General features: G+C 40.4%; 1 protein-coding gene across 2 annotated transcripts in view; it reads left to right on the plus strand.

The window, feature by feature from the left end:
• The first annotated feature begins 1488 nt into the window (after window positions 1-1488).
• HEXO1 (beta-hexosaminidase 1) overlaps window positions 1489-17850 on the plus strand; it is a 408446-nt gene continuing 392084 nt past the window's right edge. The window contains exons 1-4 of one of the 2 annotated variants that reach the window (XM_089424437.1): window positions 1489-1690; window positions 1839-1945; window positions 2045-2471; window positions 3151-3234. In XM_089424437.1, the coding sequence (XP_089280563.1) occupies window positions 2082-2471; window positions 3151-3234 (474 nt within the window). In that variant the 5' untranslated portion in view covers window positions 1489-1690; window positions 1839-1945; window positions 2045-2081. Of the gene's footprint in view, window positions 1691-1711; window positions 1946-2044; window positions 2472-3150; window positions 3235-17850 lie in introns of those variants that run through there. The other variant, XM_089424438.1, reaches the window with a different exon arrangement.

A 17850-nucleotide genomic window follows, 5' to 3' on the forward strand; every position in this document is an offset into this window, starting at 1 on the left:
TAATTGTTATGATTGACCTTTTTGGATATAATTATCATGACTTTAGTCTTGTCGGTATTAACAATCATACCCATCTTGGAGTGGTGATCATGGTGGATTTTAAGTTGCTTGTTGAGATCATCATAACTCTTGGCTAGAATAATGATATCATCAGTATAAAGGAGAAGAGTAATGACCATATTAGCGAGCTTGGGGCCATTGCATCCTGCAACTTGTAAACACTCTTCTAGCTTATCGATGAAATGCCAAAAACGGTCGGGGAAAGGGGATACCCTAAGCATGTTCATATAATTTATATCTGGCAAGACCAAAAGACCAACGACACTAAGTAAACAATTCCATAAAATCTAAAAAAGAATTTGAGTCATCCATCTCAATCTACAACCACTCGGATTAAAGACATGAGGCAACTATTCTTTAATATGCTTGAGGCCAAACCTCATCTTCTTCTCATTCAAGACCACCTTGTCCATGAAAAGTATCTCCTTTTAAATTTCATTTCTATCCATAATAATATTTCCATTTTAAATTATATATATATATATATATATATATATATATACATATTTTTTTTTCCCCTCAAATATTAAATTAAATGTATATATTTTTTTTAAACAGTGGGAAAGTCTATTATAATTCAGTTGTCAAACCAACAGTGAGGACAACAATCTCTAGCTGCAAATTCATACCGACTCATCACCGTTATTCAAGGAAAACCACACCACCTCAAATGATCTACTGGTCGTCCGAAAGGGGGCAGACTTTCACTTTTACCAGATGCCTAGGTCTTGGGCCGTTAACTTATTTCCTTATGTCCAAGGAAGACAAACTCTTAGCCAAATATAAATTAATATAAGCTTTTAGAGCATACTCCAAAGGCATAATTCTCTCAAATATTAAATTAAATGTATTTTTCTTTTAAACAATGGGAAAGCCTATCATAATTCAGTTGTCAAATCAACAATGAGGACAACAATCTCTAGTTGCAAATTCATGGAGACTCATCACTGTTATTTAATTAAGGAAAACCACACTTTGGAATGACCTGCTGGTGGTTCAGAATGCCGCAGGTTTGCTGGTGATCTAGGCAGACTTTCACTCTTACCAAATGTCTAAATTTTAGATCGTTAACTTATTTCAGTATGTCTAGAAAAAACACAAACTTTTACCCAGAAAAAACACAAACTTTTAACGAGATATAAACTCTTAGAGCATACTCCAAATACATAAATTAACTTACATGTAATATTTAATACATCACTTTTATCTATTTTCCAAATATATATATATTTTCGATAGCTATCATCTCTTTTAAAATATACAATTATAAAATTTATGTAAACATGTGTCCATACTTACATAAAACACCTCGCACTGCCAACCACCGTTCAACTAAAGTACATGGCAGCGATCAGTGTTATAAAATGCTGTTTTTCAAAAGGAATAACTCTTCCTGTTTTGTTTTTTAAATAATTTTAGTCCGAAAATAAGAAAAGATGAATCTGGTAACAGATTCCGGTGAAAAAGACCACAACGTTTAACTTTTAAGACTCTCGGCCCAAAACGTTTAACTGTTATACTTCGCGAGCTGGACATGGAGGCCACAACGGAGGAGTAACACCCAAATGGGTCCTTCGGTCAAGTGTGTCTGCTGATAGGCGCAAATCAACATCGTTGCTCAAAAACAAAGGTACCTATCATGCACAAGAGCGTTATAATAGTTCTGTTCATCAAAGTATTCATTCTGGACCAGATGGGCTCTCATGAGTGAAAGTGTGCGTGACGAGTTTTAATGGAAAATATGTTTTTAATCGTTTTAAATGTCTGTAACGCTGCAGAATAGCCACGCCCGAAGGAAATAAATATCCCTTTATTTGGTTACTTTCTGATCACTTGATAGCCTTGTCTTAATTTGGTTGAATCTGTTCTTCCTGTACAATTCCTGGTGAGTAATTTATCTAGAAACCCATTTGGATTTATACCTTTTAAGAGCAAAGGGGGTTTGGTGAAGCCCCGGTTTTTACGAATGAATTGGTTTTGGCAGTGCGGAGTTTTATGTAACAGTTAGCCAAAGGATCACAATGAGGTCTGCCCAAATGTACGCAGTCTGCTTGCTTGCTTTGGTATCTGTATACCCAACTGAGGGCAGGGGATTGAGTAAACTCTGGTCTATCATCGATGTGGATCTGTTAAACTCTTCAACAGATACAAATACTGATGAGCCGGTCACTTATATATGGCCTATGCCTAAACAGTCGAGCAATGGCAATATGACCATAGCAGTTGATCCGGAATTAGCTCTTGTCATGCAAGGAAATGGCTGTTATTCAGGCTTGGTTCGGGATGCTTTTACACGGTATAAACAGATAATACTCTCTCATCATGTCAAGTTTTCTAATCAGAGCGGTACTCGGCAAACTCAGTATCACATTGGCAGGCTGATCATAACTGTTTCCTCTGCTGATGAGACTGTAAGTTGGGTTATTTTGTACGAGCTTACTTTGTATGACTATTAATGTTTGGATGGATATTTAATCTACTTGCTAGAATAATCGTTGATTCATTCACACCAGTCGAATATAAAATTGAAGGAAGTTTGCGATTAAAGGGGCAGCCATGAGAGGCGAAATTTGAAAATTTCCTCATTGGAATAGAGGTCAGGGTTTCTATTGCGGGTACATCCGCTGAAGGATTTGGGTTCTCTGTTCTCTAGGCCTATCATTGTTTAGCTTACTTCTCTAGGTTTATGATTGTGGATGCTTTTCTCATACAGTAGTTTAGCTATACCATTCAGCGTTTAGGAGATGCTTGGGCACTCCTTTGGTCTGTCACTACTAGATAGTACTTTTAAGTTTCACTGACCACTTTCTTTTTGGGTTATTCTTGGACATTTGTAAGTCTATTAAAAATATATTGAAATGGAAAATAATGAATAATTGCCATAGACAGCTGTTTGGTCTTTCACTGAGGATCCATATCGGTGTACACGAGGTTTTAAGTTTTAAACTCTATGCAGATTGCAATTGTCACCATTGGTTGGTGATGGCCAAAGGGATTCGAGTTTTACATATGTAATATTATATTACATTGTATTACTTAAATGTCACATACCTCATTGAGCACTGATCCCAGCTTTGACTTCTCTTTCAGCTTCAACTTGGAACGGATGAAAGTTATTCTCTTTATGTTCCTGCGCACACGGAAGGTTCAATTATTCAAGATGCTATGTTGGAGGTTTGTTATTCGCATAATCTCCTATCCTGCATTTACAGATCAGTGGTTCTTTCAATTTTTACGGACGGTATTCATATATTTGACAAGGAAACATATATTTGAATCTTAGAGTGAAGTCCAAACAAAGCATTTAGTTCTTTGCACTGGCAACGCATTCAAATTTCAGCCCGAGAACTCGTTTTCCAGGGAAATTACTCATAGCTTGATTCTTCTCTCTTTTCCAAAATGTTCAATATTTTCTCCATATGACTTGATTCTTATATGAATTTGTGGCAAATGAAATTGTGAGGTATAAACATTTCTTTTTAATAAAATTGGTGGAACTCTCTGTTAGTAATATACAGTATGAATTACAAGCTGTTCAATCGGAGATACACATCCAAGGGAATCTACAGGGGCTCTGTAAAATATCAGAGTTACTGTCAAATCTGCCTGCACCCATATGGGCATTGAACACAGTATCTAGAAACCCAAAAAGGAGTAGCATGACCATCTAGAGACAGCCGATGTCTAGCTAAGGGCTTTCTCAGCAGTACTAGTAATAACAAAAAGAAATAGCATCATCCAACAGTGTAATCTGAAATAGCCCTGGGCCAATCCTCAGATTCAGATCTTGAAGCAGTGGTGATGTAGGTTGGTGGGGGTATGCCATTCCTGGTTGACTTCATTGGCTTCCTCAACTGCCATGCCTGCCATATCCTGCTCCTGGCAGTTTCCCTTCCTCCTCCTTATTCTTGTTGTCCTCACTGATTGCTTCCAAACCCCATATTTCTTTGACTAGTGCCTCATACTTTCTGTCCATCTTGTTCAATTTTTACAGAATAGCCTGTTACTGCATTCCCCTTTCCTCCACAACCTCAGGAATCATAGCTCTATTGTCTTTATATATATGGTCTCCCTGCTTCTTGATATCTAGTTCACAAGCTCAGATGCCTTCTCCACAACTGTCAACTGTTTCCTTTTCTTTCTAACCCTATTTTCAATTCTCCGAACTTCCTGCTTCACCAGGTTTGCAAAATGCTGGTGGTAACATTCTGCTGCTGCCATGGCTGCCATTTCCAACCCTGGTGGCCTTCTTCTCCTTCCCTGTTGCCCTCAGTCCCCTGAAGGAGTGAGGTTGCCCTCATCTAGTTCCACCCTTTGCCTCTTCAGTTCCTCCATCTTCCTACCTGCCATCTGTATTCTCCATTCTCTTAGCCTCCAATGGCCTATGCAAATGAACCACAGTACTGCTTTCCAGTGACAACCAGACGAGGTCAACCTTGCTCCTTCGGGGGACTTTGCCTTTTCTTTCTAACCCTATTTTCAATTCTCTAAACTTCCTGCTTCTCCAGGTTTGCAAAATGCTGGTGGTAACTTTCTGCTGCTGCCATGGTTGCCATTTGCAACCCCAGTGACCTTCTTCTCCTTCCCTGTTGCCCTCTGTTTTGTGAAGGAGCAAGGTTGACCTCGTCTAGTTCCACCCTCTGCCACTTAAGTCCCTCCATCTTCCTACTTGCCATCTCTATCTCTGTAGAAAATTAATGATCTGCACCCTTACCCCTGTTTACAAGTTTGCATGTGTTTATTTGGCCCAACCCACATGTTTTGTCATGCTGATATAAATTTCAGAATGCATTAATTGTAAACATTCAAAGTGTACTTCTAGTATTTTTCACTTTCCCTATCAGCTGAAATTATACAAAATTTAGGCAAGCATTCAAGCATGTGAGACACTAATTTTTGGTCAAGGTGACCCCAGAAAAAACCCACAGCCTCTTAGGGAAAACCGGTCTTCAAAGGAGGATTTTATTGCTTAGGAAATTACAAAACAAGTACAAAAATTCACTGTACTTATCTCCCTTTTTCTGCTGTAGCATTTATTACAAATTCTGGAAATTTGTGCCCACTGAACAATTCAGATTTTCAGCAAATTTGGTGCCCAGAATTTCTGCATTCTTCTACAGCTCAGCTCCTTGGAATTTGTGCCCAAACTCAGCCTCGAAATCTGTGCTAAACCCAGCCTTGATTTCTGTGCCTGAAGGTGACTTTTCTGCCTCGAAAACCATGCCAAACAGCAGCCAAAACCCTCCTTGAATTCCATGCTGTCCCAAAATTCGTGCCTCGAATTTTGGGCCTGACAGCTGTCAAATCCTCCTTGAATTTTGTGCCCAGAATTCCTTGAAATTTGAGCTGCTGTTTCCCTGATATTTGTCCCTCTTTGTGCCTTGAATTCCGTGCCTATTGTAGCTGCCAAACCTCCTCGATTTTCATGCTGCAATGGCTGCCTTCTTCTCCTTGGAATTCGAGCCTCCAATCTCAGCTGCAAATTCTCCTTCTCTCCTTGAAGTTTCTCCTCTCCTCTTCTCCTCATGCTTTTTCAAGTGTGAAGTGAAGAATGAGCCTCCCTTTTCTCTTTTTGTCTCTTAGAAAAGATTGAATCCGTAAACCTAAGATCCAATGGATGAGATTTAATTTCCAAATTTCAAGATTTGTGGTTGAGATTAACTCTCCCAATTGACCTCCGTCACACATTAGCCCCATTACCAAAAGCTTCCTAGTACCTTTTTCAAGTTGTGTACATTTTTCTATTTTTCTCATAAAATGATTTTTCAACTCACTTTAATATTAGAAAAGTATACTTAGTACTTTACAAATAAAGTCACTTTATAACGTACAAGTGACTTTAATATAAGAAAAAGTACATGACACAACACTTCTAAGTACCTTTTCCACCCATGACATTAATATAACTCATAAATGTCACAAAGACAAAAGTCATTAATGTGTCTACTAGGCTAAAAGGGATAAATGCCTAGTAACACCTCTCCATGATACTATTTCCAACACTCCCTCTTACCGAGGAAGGTGTTGCTCACCACTCCCATCTTGTCTCTGAAGAAAACATGCTTGCCTCTTGGCAAAGACTTGGTGAAAATGTCTGCTACCTGCTTATCAATGGATATATGCTCAAGCTTAACCGCCCCTCGCTGAACCCAATCTCTAATGAAGTGGTATCTGATCTCTATATGCTTTGACTGATCGTGAAATATTGGATTCTTAGAGAGTTTAATACAACTCTAGTTGTCACAGTGAATCGTAGTTGGTCTCAGCATCTGACCAAATAGATTGTTTTGTAATTTAATTGGTGTTAAATTACTTACATGAATTATCAACCAGGGCTAGTAAACTGATGAAATGTATGTGCACTGTTTGTGCTAGGAGTCCTTATTATTTAAACAATTCCTAAGTTAATTTGAGATATCGAAATGCACATGTTTCTCTACAACTATGTAAGTAAATAAATCACTCATAAAAATGAAATTGATTCTATTGCTCTTGCTTAAAAGAAAAATCACACTCTTCACACTTACTCAAAGTAAAATCAAACACACACTTTGCTTTTAAATAAAATCACACATATACTTTGCTTGAAATGGATTCACATGCACACTCTTGCTTTAAATGAAATCACAACACACACTTGCTTTTAAATGAAATCACACTTGCTTTAAATCGAAATCACACTTGCTTGAAATGAAACCTTAACACTGTAAATGAATCTATTCTTGACAAAAAGAAGGATTATCTCTGCAAATTAAAATCCTATCTAAGTCACCTGACACGGGGATTCGGGACACGTAGGATTCGAGATTCGTGGTGTCGGATTCGGACACGCTGACCCCCCGGAACAGGACACATTAGGACACGTTATATATTATTTTATTAAATATATATATATATATATTTAATAAAATATATATATATATATATATATATATATATATATATATTTAATATATATATATATATATATATATATATATTTAATATATATATATATATATATATATATATTTAATATATATATATATATATATATATATATTAAAAATTAGATATTATCATATTTCTTACACAAATTTTAATTAATGATACAAATTTATTGATTTCAAACATAGATCTTCATCTATAGCTATTAGCATGCATAGTACATACAAAATTCAAATAAATGTCAGTGGTACTGGTCACATAAATGATAAATCTATTAAAAATTTAAATCATGATTCATAATTCATAACTGAAAGACAACTTACAACTACAAGATAGTAAGATAAACACACTGACAACTGTAGTTTTCTCATTAAGTCATCAAATCAAAATGTGTTACATAGGTACTAGGTAGTGTTGGTGCAATGCCAATGGCAAATAGAAATAGAAAATATAAAACAACTACAGGTATACAAGCCTCAAGGCATCAATCAGCATCACTGTCCCCATCATCATGGTCCCCACTGCTCTCCTCTGCATCCTCCTCCTCCCCTGTATCCATAGTCGCCTCTGCATTTGCTGGTATGGAGGTTGACCCCTCTAAGTCATCAAATCTAACAGGCTCTAGCACTGGATCATTGAGATCCATGTTGGCCAATGCCAACTCAACAGTGGTGTCCAGACCCATATCATAAGAAAAGACATCCCACATCTTTGTCTTTCCCCTCAACCACTCTTCCCTCTGCCTGTAAATAAGACGAAGGTTGGTGTGCACATACACCATTGTCTCTGCCCTGGACTGCTCAAGCCTGCTCTTTTTCACACTACACAAATTCCCATATGTGCTCCAATTCCTCTCGCAACAAGAGGATGAAGTCACCTGAGAGAGGATCCTCATGGCTAACTGCTGAAGAGGAGGGCTTGTTGCCCCATGATTTGCCCACCAAGAATAGGGCTTCTTAGCCCCCCTGTCTCTAATCACATCATAACCTCCAGATCGACCACTGCCAGTGGAAAACTCTGCAAAGGCATCCTCCATCTTAGCAAGCAATGCACTATCCTGATAAATCCGCCTGAATGCCTCTTTCTTCCCCTGTGAGATTTCACCATCCATGTGAGGAGGGAATCTGCGGGAAGGTCCACCATTCAGCCACTCATGGCTGTAGTATTTGGGGTTCAATGAGTGAGCCAAACAATGTAAAGGTGTACAATTCTTGTCCCATCTGCTGACAAGAATATTTTGTATAGTATCACAAAAGGCCTCTGGTGATGTCTCATACTCGGGGCACTCACTCTGTAGAATAATGCTCCTCACAGACTCAATCATGGAATCCCATCCCTCATAAACCTCTCCTAGGATGGGTTTGTTTGTATTTGCAACTCGAAGCAAAGAAATGATAGGGTCCATGATCCGAATAATTAGATCTACCCTCTCCCACCAAGCATCATCTAGCACTGTGTCCTTCACTCTTTTAGAGGCTGCCTGATCTGTCTTTCTCCAAAAAGACCAAAACTCAGAAATAACCATGGACCCAAGAGCGGTCTTGACCTCCCTCAACCTCTTCAACATCATGAATGAAGTGCAAACCGTGTATCAGCAATCTTCAACAATGATAGATTGTTGTACTTCTTGTAGATAGTGAGGGCATTTGTATGATTTTGCACAAAGTTACATATATGTCTTGCATCCTTAATAATGCTTCCAATCCAAAGCACATCAGAAGCAATGGATTTCAGTGCTAAGTTCAATGAATGGACAATGCAAGGTGTCCAAAACACTTGTGGATATTTAGCTTCCACAATCATGCCAGAAGCCTTGCAAACAGGTGCATTATCTGTAATGATTTGCACACAAGAATCAAAACCTACATCTTCAACAACTTTAATAAATAACTCACCCATAAATTGTGCATCCTTGTATTCGCCAAGTGTATCCACTGCTTTCATGAAAATTAGACCATTCAAGGAAGACACCAAGAAGTTGATGACTGGGTGTCGTGCTGGATCTGTCCATCCATCAGAAACAATGCTGACCCCAGATGTTGGCCATGATGCCACAATAGGTTCAAGCATTTTTTTCACCTCTTTTTTTGCCTTCGTCAATAATGTGTTCTCAGCTTCTCTGACCCAGGAGGCACATACCCTGCTGGAGCCCCTTGAGTTAGAGCTCGGCACATCTCAACAAATAAAGGTGAACTTGCAACATTAAATGATATGAAGTTTTGATAGAAGAAGAAGGCAATGGTGAGATCAAGCTGTTCTCGTCTCTCTTTTGGGAAAATCTTGTCCATTGGATCAAGTGCTCTTCTTTTTGATGCTTGTCCCCCAGTAGAAGTAGAACTCTCAAATGGAAATTTGGTGTTGGCTTTCCTCAAAAATGGAAGGGGGTCTTCATTCTTGGGTTTTTTTGATTTTGAAGCCAGTGCCACATGTTCCATACCAACATTGGCCTCCTTTTCCAATTCTTTTCTCTTTTGTGAAGTAATAGCTCTACAAGATCCAATCCCACAACCAGGTAAAGCCAACAAATGTGATTTCACACAGTAATATGTGCTTTTGAAAGAAATGTTACAAAAATTGCATTTCCATTGCACATTGCCTCCTCCCTTTCCCTTGTTGTCTGGCCCATCCTCTCTTGTGACATATTTCCACAATGGATATTTATCATTGTCTTTAAGTTCTCTTCCCTCAACATTACTTGCAACAGACTCTGATGATATTGGGGGAGGAGGGGCATCTCTACCCATGACATTCTTGCCCTTCCTTTGCCCCCTAATTGCTGCCTTTGATTGAGCCATGAACACTGTTACCTGTAAAAAAAATGAACAAACTTACAAAGCATGCACAAATTTGTAAATAAAAAACGAAAATCATATACAAACTGCTGTAAAAAGTGCAAAAAAATGGAGGTGAAATGCCAGTCTTAGAACAGAGACAGTTTTAGCATGTCTTTTGGAAATTCAAGGTTGCAACTTGCCAGAGTATTCTGAGAAATTCAAGGTTACAATAGACATAAATTATAATTAAATAGATTCCACTGTCCAGATATAAAGTTATTTCATGACTCGCAGCAAATAAGGGTTTTGATCTTGCCAAGCTCGTACAGGATTTCAGTGTATTTGGGCAACCAAGTTTTCTCCAAGATTGCAGTTTGATCCTGTGGAAGGAGAGGCCGAGAATAGGCATTATATTCTCTGATCTATGAGAGAATGGCCACAATTCTGTGGAGGAGGGCCAAGCCTCTGTTTACCGTGAAAAGGAGGCCATAAAGCTTGGTTGCTGGCAGAATAGAAGGCCGAGTTACCTCAATACACAACCCAGGTGAGAAGACCTTTTAAGACCGAGATATGGACTCCAACTTTACTATTTGATCAATATAATTCAATGAGTGTGCATTAATCAATTTTAAGTGTCACAACATTCAAGATTTGAAAAATCAATTCTCTGTGATCAAAATGTTTACAATGCCAAGGTTTCCATCAATCCAACAGCAATCATACCACAGAGGATATACCAAACAACAATGCCTCAGTGTTAGAAAAGCAATTGTGATATGCCAATAGATAAGATTTTCCCACTATCTTAAGATCAGAAAACTCTGTTCTGAATACACAAATGTCTTAAATTTATTGTACAAAGTTTCTATTTAGGAAAGGTTGTATTATTCCTTCTTGGTGATAGTCTCCAAGCTGATATCTAAAGGAAAGAGTCCAAGGAAGTTTCGTTATCTATGGTGTGGAGTGGTTGAATAATAGTGTGATTGGAGTGGTTTCGTTATCCAAGTAAGTTAAGGCCCTTGAGAATGAATGGAGTGGAAGAAATGCCTTGACAAGTTGACAAAGAAAAAGGCTTCCTTTTGAAAATGTTTTCATAATGCATTCCCAGACAACAACGAAGGGAATGTTTCTGAAACACCATGCTGCAGTTAGGTGTTCATTCCCTCAACAAGAATGGCATTAAGCAATTTCAAAGAGGATTGAATCTAATCAGTGTTCTCATTACAGTACAATGACGGGAGTTCAAAAGGGACATGACATGTTTTGGGACTGCTGCCTGGGAACCCGAATACCCTCAGATTCCCAACAAGTGAAGAAATATAGGTCTCAGACCTGTAGATGGAGACCGAGGATTGTCAAAGGGCTTGATTGGTAATCCGAGGTCAGAAAAGTCTGTGGCATGGAGCTGCTCAATGTAAACTGTAAACACTGAACAATGAGATTAGAAATGCTGCAAATGCACTTACCTGGTGGACCGGTGGTCGATTCTCCTTGTTGAATGCTCTACTCCTTGTTGCAACAGCACAAATCACTTGCCAACAGCACAAACCACTTGCCAAATGAAAATATTAATGAGCAAACACACCCTTTTCATACCCGCGCTGAGCTTAGCGAGTCCTGGAAATAGGACACGTTTCCCAAAATCGCGACACGCTTTTGAAAATCGTGACACAACCTTGGATTCGACGTGTCGGAAAAGGACATGACGTGTCATATGATTTGGACACGAATCCGAACCGAATCGTGTCGGATTCGCTGGATTTGGGATTCGTAGGGGGTTTAGGACGAATCCGGTTACTTAGAATCCTATCTATATAACTGCAATGTAAAGCTATGCTCTGTCCATGTGCACAAGAGATCTTGCTTCACTCAACAATAAAATGATTAAATGAACATGCTGCAAAACAATTTGAAACTTATATTCAAAAATCAAAACTTGAGCGATTAAATGAACTAACAAAATTCTACAAGAAACACAGAATAAAATACTAATTGCAAATAAAAGAAAACCTTATTGTCTCAAGGGGGCCCTCCTACGAGAAGCAAGTATCAATATGATGCCTTCACAAGATGATTAACCACGCATTGGAATCACACAATAGAGAAATAAGAACGAAACAAAGTTTATATATAAAACAGAGTGTTTATAACATAAAATTCCAAGTCTGTGTCTGCTATGCCAAGAGGCATATTTATAAAACTCTTACACATTAAATGTTTCAGAGTATTACGCCTTATGCTAATTGACACTAGCTAAAATTAACATTAAGAGATAAAATAGCATGATTTCCTCATGATTTGCTATCAGTGAAGAAAATCATGAGGTTGAATATCTGCATTCACTAATTCCTCACTTGCTTGATTCGCCTTCCTTGGTGGTTGACTTTTGCTTTGACCGAGCTGCTACGGTGCTTTCCTTATCGATCCAGGTTATGAAGGTAGGAACAAATCGTTGTACCAGCTAATTGCCACTTGCCCATATGCCCTGTTCTTCGGCTGAAGCTTCGCAACCCATCAAACCTTGGACTTAGTTGCAGAATCATACATTAGTTGCAGAATCGTTGTAATTTAGTAGCTCAGGTAAATATTGAGTTAAATAATAAAGACAAATGATATTTATGAAATAGAAGATGATTATGTACTTGTTATGCCATAAACCTTGTAAACTGATACCCAAATTAGAGTTATGAAGGTCAAAAAGGGGAGAATGGAGTATAAGAAGGTTGTAAAAAAGAAGCAATTTTGGTGTTCAACATAGACCATGAAGCATCTTGCGAAGCCATAATGCCTCGCACCCTGCCTAACTAGTTGCCATTTACTCTGCCTCTGCACTGCTCAATGCCTCTGACTTCTGTTTCCTGCTGAGCCATGACGCAACTGCGGAGCCCAATGAGAAACAACATTCGAAAGTACTCTTCTGATCATTGACACTGCCAACCCGATTTGAGTCTGTGCAACCAGTCAATTTGACCCCATCACATCTGACATAGTCCAACCCATAATCCACTATGCCCTGTAAGTACCTCAATACATGTTTTGCAGCGACCCAATGTACTCTCCTGGGCTCCCTCATAAACTGACTCAATGAGTTAACTGCAAAACAAATATCCGGTCTAGCGTTGACTAGATACATCAATGACCTGATCAATCGACGATACAAAGTGGTATCCACCAACTCAGAATCAACATCATGAAGCTTCTTCTAGTTGGTGATCATAGGAGTAGCCATAGGCCTGCAACCATCCATACAGAATCTCCTCAAGGTATCTCTTGCATACCTGCCCTAGCCCACAAAGATGTGCCCATCCTCCTGCCAAACCTCCAACCCCAAAAAGTAATGCATCAACCCCATATCAGTCATATCAAACTCTGAAGCAAGATCTGTCTTGCAGTGTTGGATTAGATTGCCCTCCCCTGTGATAAACAATTCATCTACATACAATACTAGAATGAGTGGATCGTCACCTACCAAGATAAAGTATAGGTTCAAATCGACATCACTCTTCTGGAATCCCATCTGTTGCAAGTAGGCATCTATCCTCCCGTACCATGCCCTAAGTGTGTGCTTTAGTCCATATAAGGCTTTCTTCAACCTACATACATGAGACTCCCTCCCATGCAACTCAAAGCCCTCAGGCTGTTCAGTGTACACCTCCTCTTGTCAATGTTTTTAAAACCGGAACCGATCCACTTAATGAACTGGTTTGCCGACAGGAACTGGTCTAATTGGGACTGGTTTGGTCTAAACGAACTGGTTTTAGAAAAATACATTAAATAATTGATTTTTAATGAAAAAAACTATTTTTAAGATTTAAAACCATGACTCCAAGCCAATAGAGACAAAATATGCAAAGGTTGCTCATTTATATACCATGTAAAGGTGAATATATCAAAATGGCACCGAGTGCAATACATATCATCGACAAAATACATAAGTAATGAGGCTCTAAATGGCCTCTAGAGTGCAAAAACAAAGCCTACAAACTATGGGGCCAGTGGCCTACTACAAGACTCAAGTCTACATATATGATAATAGTGATCAACATTATAACTTGAAACTTCTCATGAGTCATCATGATCAAACTTAGTTGGTTGAGTCTCGACTCCCAAACTTTGCAGTCACAAACTTCTCTATTGGTTCAGTGACTTGAGTCTCAAACTTCAGAAGGTATTCTGCCCTAATATGCCCTATTATTTCATTTGGTGCTCCACATGGCTTTACATGGCCTCCTATCCCCGCCAAGTGTTGCTTGAACCTGTTAATACCCCCTCCTTCAATGGATTTTTGGCAATATTTGTAGATCATTTTGCCATCAATCATATCACAATGAGCCCATGCAGTATCTCTGGCTTTTGGAGGCATGATGTCTACTACTTAGCTTAAACTCTGCTGTTCCACTACTCCAACAAAAACTCAACACTCTCCAAGCTCCCAAGTAAACTCACAAACACTCCAAATGAGATATGTGAGACAAATGAGAGGGAGAAGGGCCTCTTAAAGGCTTGGAGAGGGTGTTTTTGGAGTGAAAGGATCCTTACTTTCCCTCCAAAAACCCTAAACCACCTTAGATACTCTGCTGTGTGGGTCCTCCACGAGCATGGCAGGTAACCGACCGGTTTAGGGTGGAACCGGCCGGTTTGACCACAAACCGGCCGGTTCCGTCTTAAACTGGCCGGTTAGGACCGGTTAGGGCCCATTTCTCGCCATACAGCCTCCTAAACTGGCTTTTTGCTCCGGTTCCAACCAGTGGGCCTGCTCACCGGCCGGCTAGACCGGTAATCGGTTAGCTAGGCCGGTTTTTAAAACTATGTCTCTTGTATAACACCATTGAGAAAGGCAGTCTTCACATCCATCTAGTGAAACCTCCATCCCATCTCCGCTGCTATAGATATCATTGCTCTAATGGAAGTTTAATGACCAACTGGTGCAAAGGTCTACTCATAATCAACTCCCTCTACCTGTGAGAACCCCTACCACAAATTGAGCTTTGAACTTCTCAACACTGCCATCTGCATCATGTTTGACCTTGTAGAGCCACCCTGAAGTCACCACTGACTTCCCATTAGTTCATGGCACTATCTCCCAGACATCATCTTCATGATAAAGGCATACTCCTCCACCATGGCATCCCTATAGATCTGCTGTCTAGCGACCTCCTCAAAACTAGTTGGCTTTGTCTCCACAACATCTGCCACGAAGCCACCCAGCCTCTCTGGCAGTCTGCTCTTCCTAGTTGACCACTTGGGTCTCCCCACTGCCTCCTGAGCCTCCTTTAGGGTCTCCCGAAGCCATCTTGGTTTCCTCTTTGCTGCAGTAGTCTCCTATGTAGTATGGGAAAATCCTCAACTGGTGCCTCTCCTCTTGGCGAGGAAGGCTCTGAAATAACCAAAGGAGATCTTGAACTCTGAGATACTGTGCCTGATGATCCTGTCCCAGGTGAGCCTGTGCCAGGCGAAACCATACCCTGTGGGCCTGTCACCCCTGAAGAAGGTGAACCTCCTGACGCTGATGTACCACCTAATGCACCTAAAACCTGTTGTGTGGCCCCCTATCGAGGAGCTTGCTGCTCTACCTGATCAACCTCCCGAGACCTCCTCAAAGCCCTCTCCTCCTCAAATGTCACATCCCTGCTCAGGACAATCTTCCTTTGTGTAGGAAGATATATGCGGTAGGCTCTGCTTGTCTCACTGTAACCCATGAGGATGCCCCTCTCCGCTGTGGGTTCCAACTTCCTCCTCTTCTCCTCAGGGACGTGTGAATATGTAAGGCACCCAAATATCCCGATGTGCCCAACTCCTGACTTCTTGTCGGTATATGTCTCCTCAGGAATTTTGCTCCCCAAGACTTTGTGTCGGCTTCCGTTCCGCAAATAAACAACAATGTTACACGCCTCGTCCCATAAGAAGGTAAACTCTGATCATGCAACATCTCTCTAGCTGCACCCACAATGGTCGGTTCTTCCTCTCTGCCCCCCCATTTTGTTGAGGGTGATAAGGCACAATGAGTGCACCCCCTTGATGCCAACACTCCCACAAAAATATCTTAGCTCTACTGAAGTGTACTCACACCCATTGCCTGATCTCAACACCCTGATCTTCCTCCCTGTCTGGTTCTCCACAAGAGTCTTAAACTCTTGGAATTGCTGGAAGGCCTCATCCTTGGTCTTTATGAAGTAAATCCAGGTCCTCCTGGAGTGGTCATTAATAAATGTCATATAGTACTCATATCCACTCAACGAGACATGGGACATAGGACCACATACAACAAAATGAATCAAATCAAGTATACCTGTAGCTCTACTGTCACTGCTCTGGAAAGGTGTCTTGGTGTACTTTCCCAAGCACACCCCCTGCACGCATCATGATGCTCAGTGCTAAAATCTGGTAACCTGGTAACCATCTCCCACAACATCCTGAAAGCTCCATGGTGCAAGTGTGCGATGCTCTTGTGCCACAGCTCACATAAATCACTGTTACTGGTTTGCACTACCATATGTCGAAGAGACTGAAACATGAGTCTATATAGTCTCCGATTGCGAGCTCCAATCACATGAGCAGACTCAATAGTGGATCCTCTAGGATATATCAACACTTGTCCCTTCCGGAACAATACCTCATATCCCTTGTCCTCCAAACTGGAAACTGATATCAAACTCTTCTTCAACCCTGGAACATAAAGAACATCTATCACCTTTAGAGAAGGTGATGGTTCCCTCTGAAATGAAATTGTCTCCATACCTGCCGCCTTGACTTTGGAGTTGTCGCTAAGCACAACTTCCAAGTCAATGTCATCCTCCAGAAGGCTCGTGAAGTGCTCTCTAACTCCGGTCATATGGCAAGATGCTCCATTGTCTATGAACCATCCATGGGAAGATGCAACATGAGTGGCTAAACTCACCACCAACGCACACTCTGAATCAAACATAACTGCAAACTCATCCACATTTGCTGAAGCCGTAATTCCTTGTTTTTCTACCCTTCTTGTTGGGACATTTAACAACATAGTGACCCATCTTTCCACAAACAAAGCATTTCACTTTGCTCATGTCCTTCTCCTTAGCCTTTTGCTTCCCCTTATCTTGCTTTGCTCCACTAAAAGACCCCTTCTTGATCTTCTTTCCCTTCTTTCCCTTTGCCGCAAGGGCAACATTCTCCTCTTCACCCCCCCCCCCCACTCTTGCTGACACTTTTTATACGCCTCCCGATCTCCTCCTGGAGGAAATCGTCCCACATCCTCCTCCAACCAGGAAAGTGCTCTCTGGCCACCAAGCTGTGGATAAAACTATCCCACTTCTCGGTGAACCCCTCTAAAGCAATATGAACCAACTGCTCCTCTGGAACAGTTTCTCCAATAGCAACTAACTCATCCTTCACCTGTGAGACTCTAGTGAGGAAAGATGTCACACTGTCGATCTTGGTCATCTTGGTGTTGCGTAGTTTTTGTCTCAACACCATCTTCCTATTCTCATTAGAACTCTGGTGCAAAGAGACCAAGGACTCCCACATCTAATATGCATATCTCATCCCTGAAACATGAGGGAATAAATGATCCTTGATGGCATCTAGAAGGATCCTCTTTGCCTTCACATTTTTCTTGTTGAACTCTACCAACTGAGCTGGATCAATGGGTGCTTGCACAACTGCTTCAACAACATCCCACACTTCCACCTCCTCCAGTAAAAGCATAATCCTCTCCTTCCATGGGCCAAAGTTTTTAACCCCTATCAATTTGTCCTCTACTCAACCCAATAGCCATGACCCCACAACCAACAAAATGAAGCGAATCTGGAAGCTAGAACCTCTCTCCCTTTGAACTGCTGCTGTCTTTGCTTTTCTGGCAAAGTTTCAAACGTATGGTTCATTGTTTGAAGACTTTGGTAGTTTGCTGCCATCTTTATCAGCTGACTGAAAATAAAGATTTAAGCCTCAACTTGGCTCAACTTCGCTTTGATACCATGTAGAAAATTATGATCTGCACCCTTACCCCAGTTTACAAGTTTGTATGTGTTTATTTGGCCCAACCCACATGTTTTGTCATGCTGATATAAATTTTGGAATGCATTAATTGTAAACATTCAAAGAGTACTTC

The sequence above is a fragment of the Pinus tabuliformis genome, chromosome 4_2 (genome assembly GCF_031772625.1).
Source record: "Pinus tabuliformis cultivar Carrire ecotype Pingquan chromosome 4_2, CPIR1, whole genome shotgun sequence".
Taxonomy (NCBI): Eukaryota; Viridiplantae; Streptophyta; class Pinopsida; order Pinales; family Pinaceae; genus Pinus; species Pinus tabuliformis.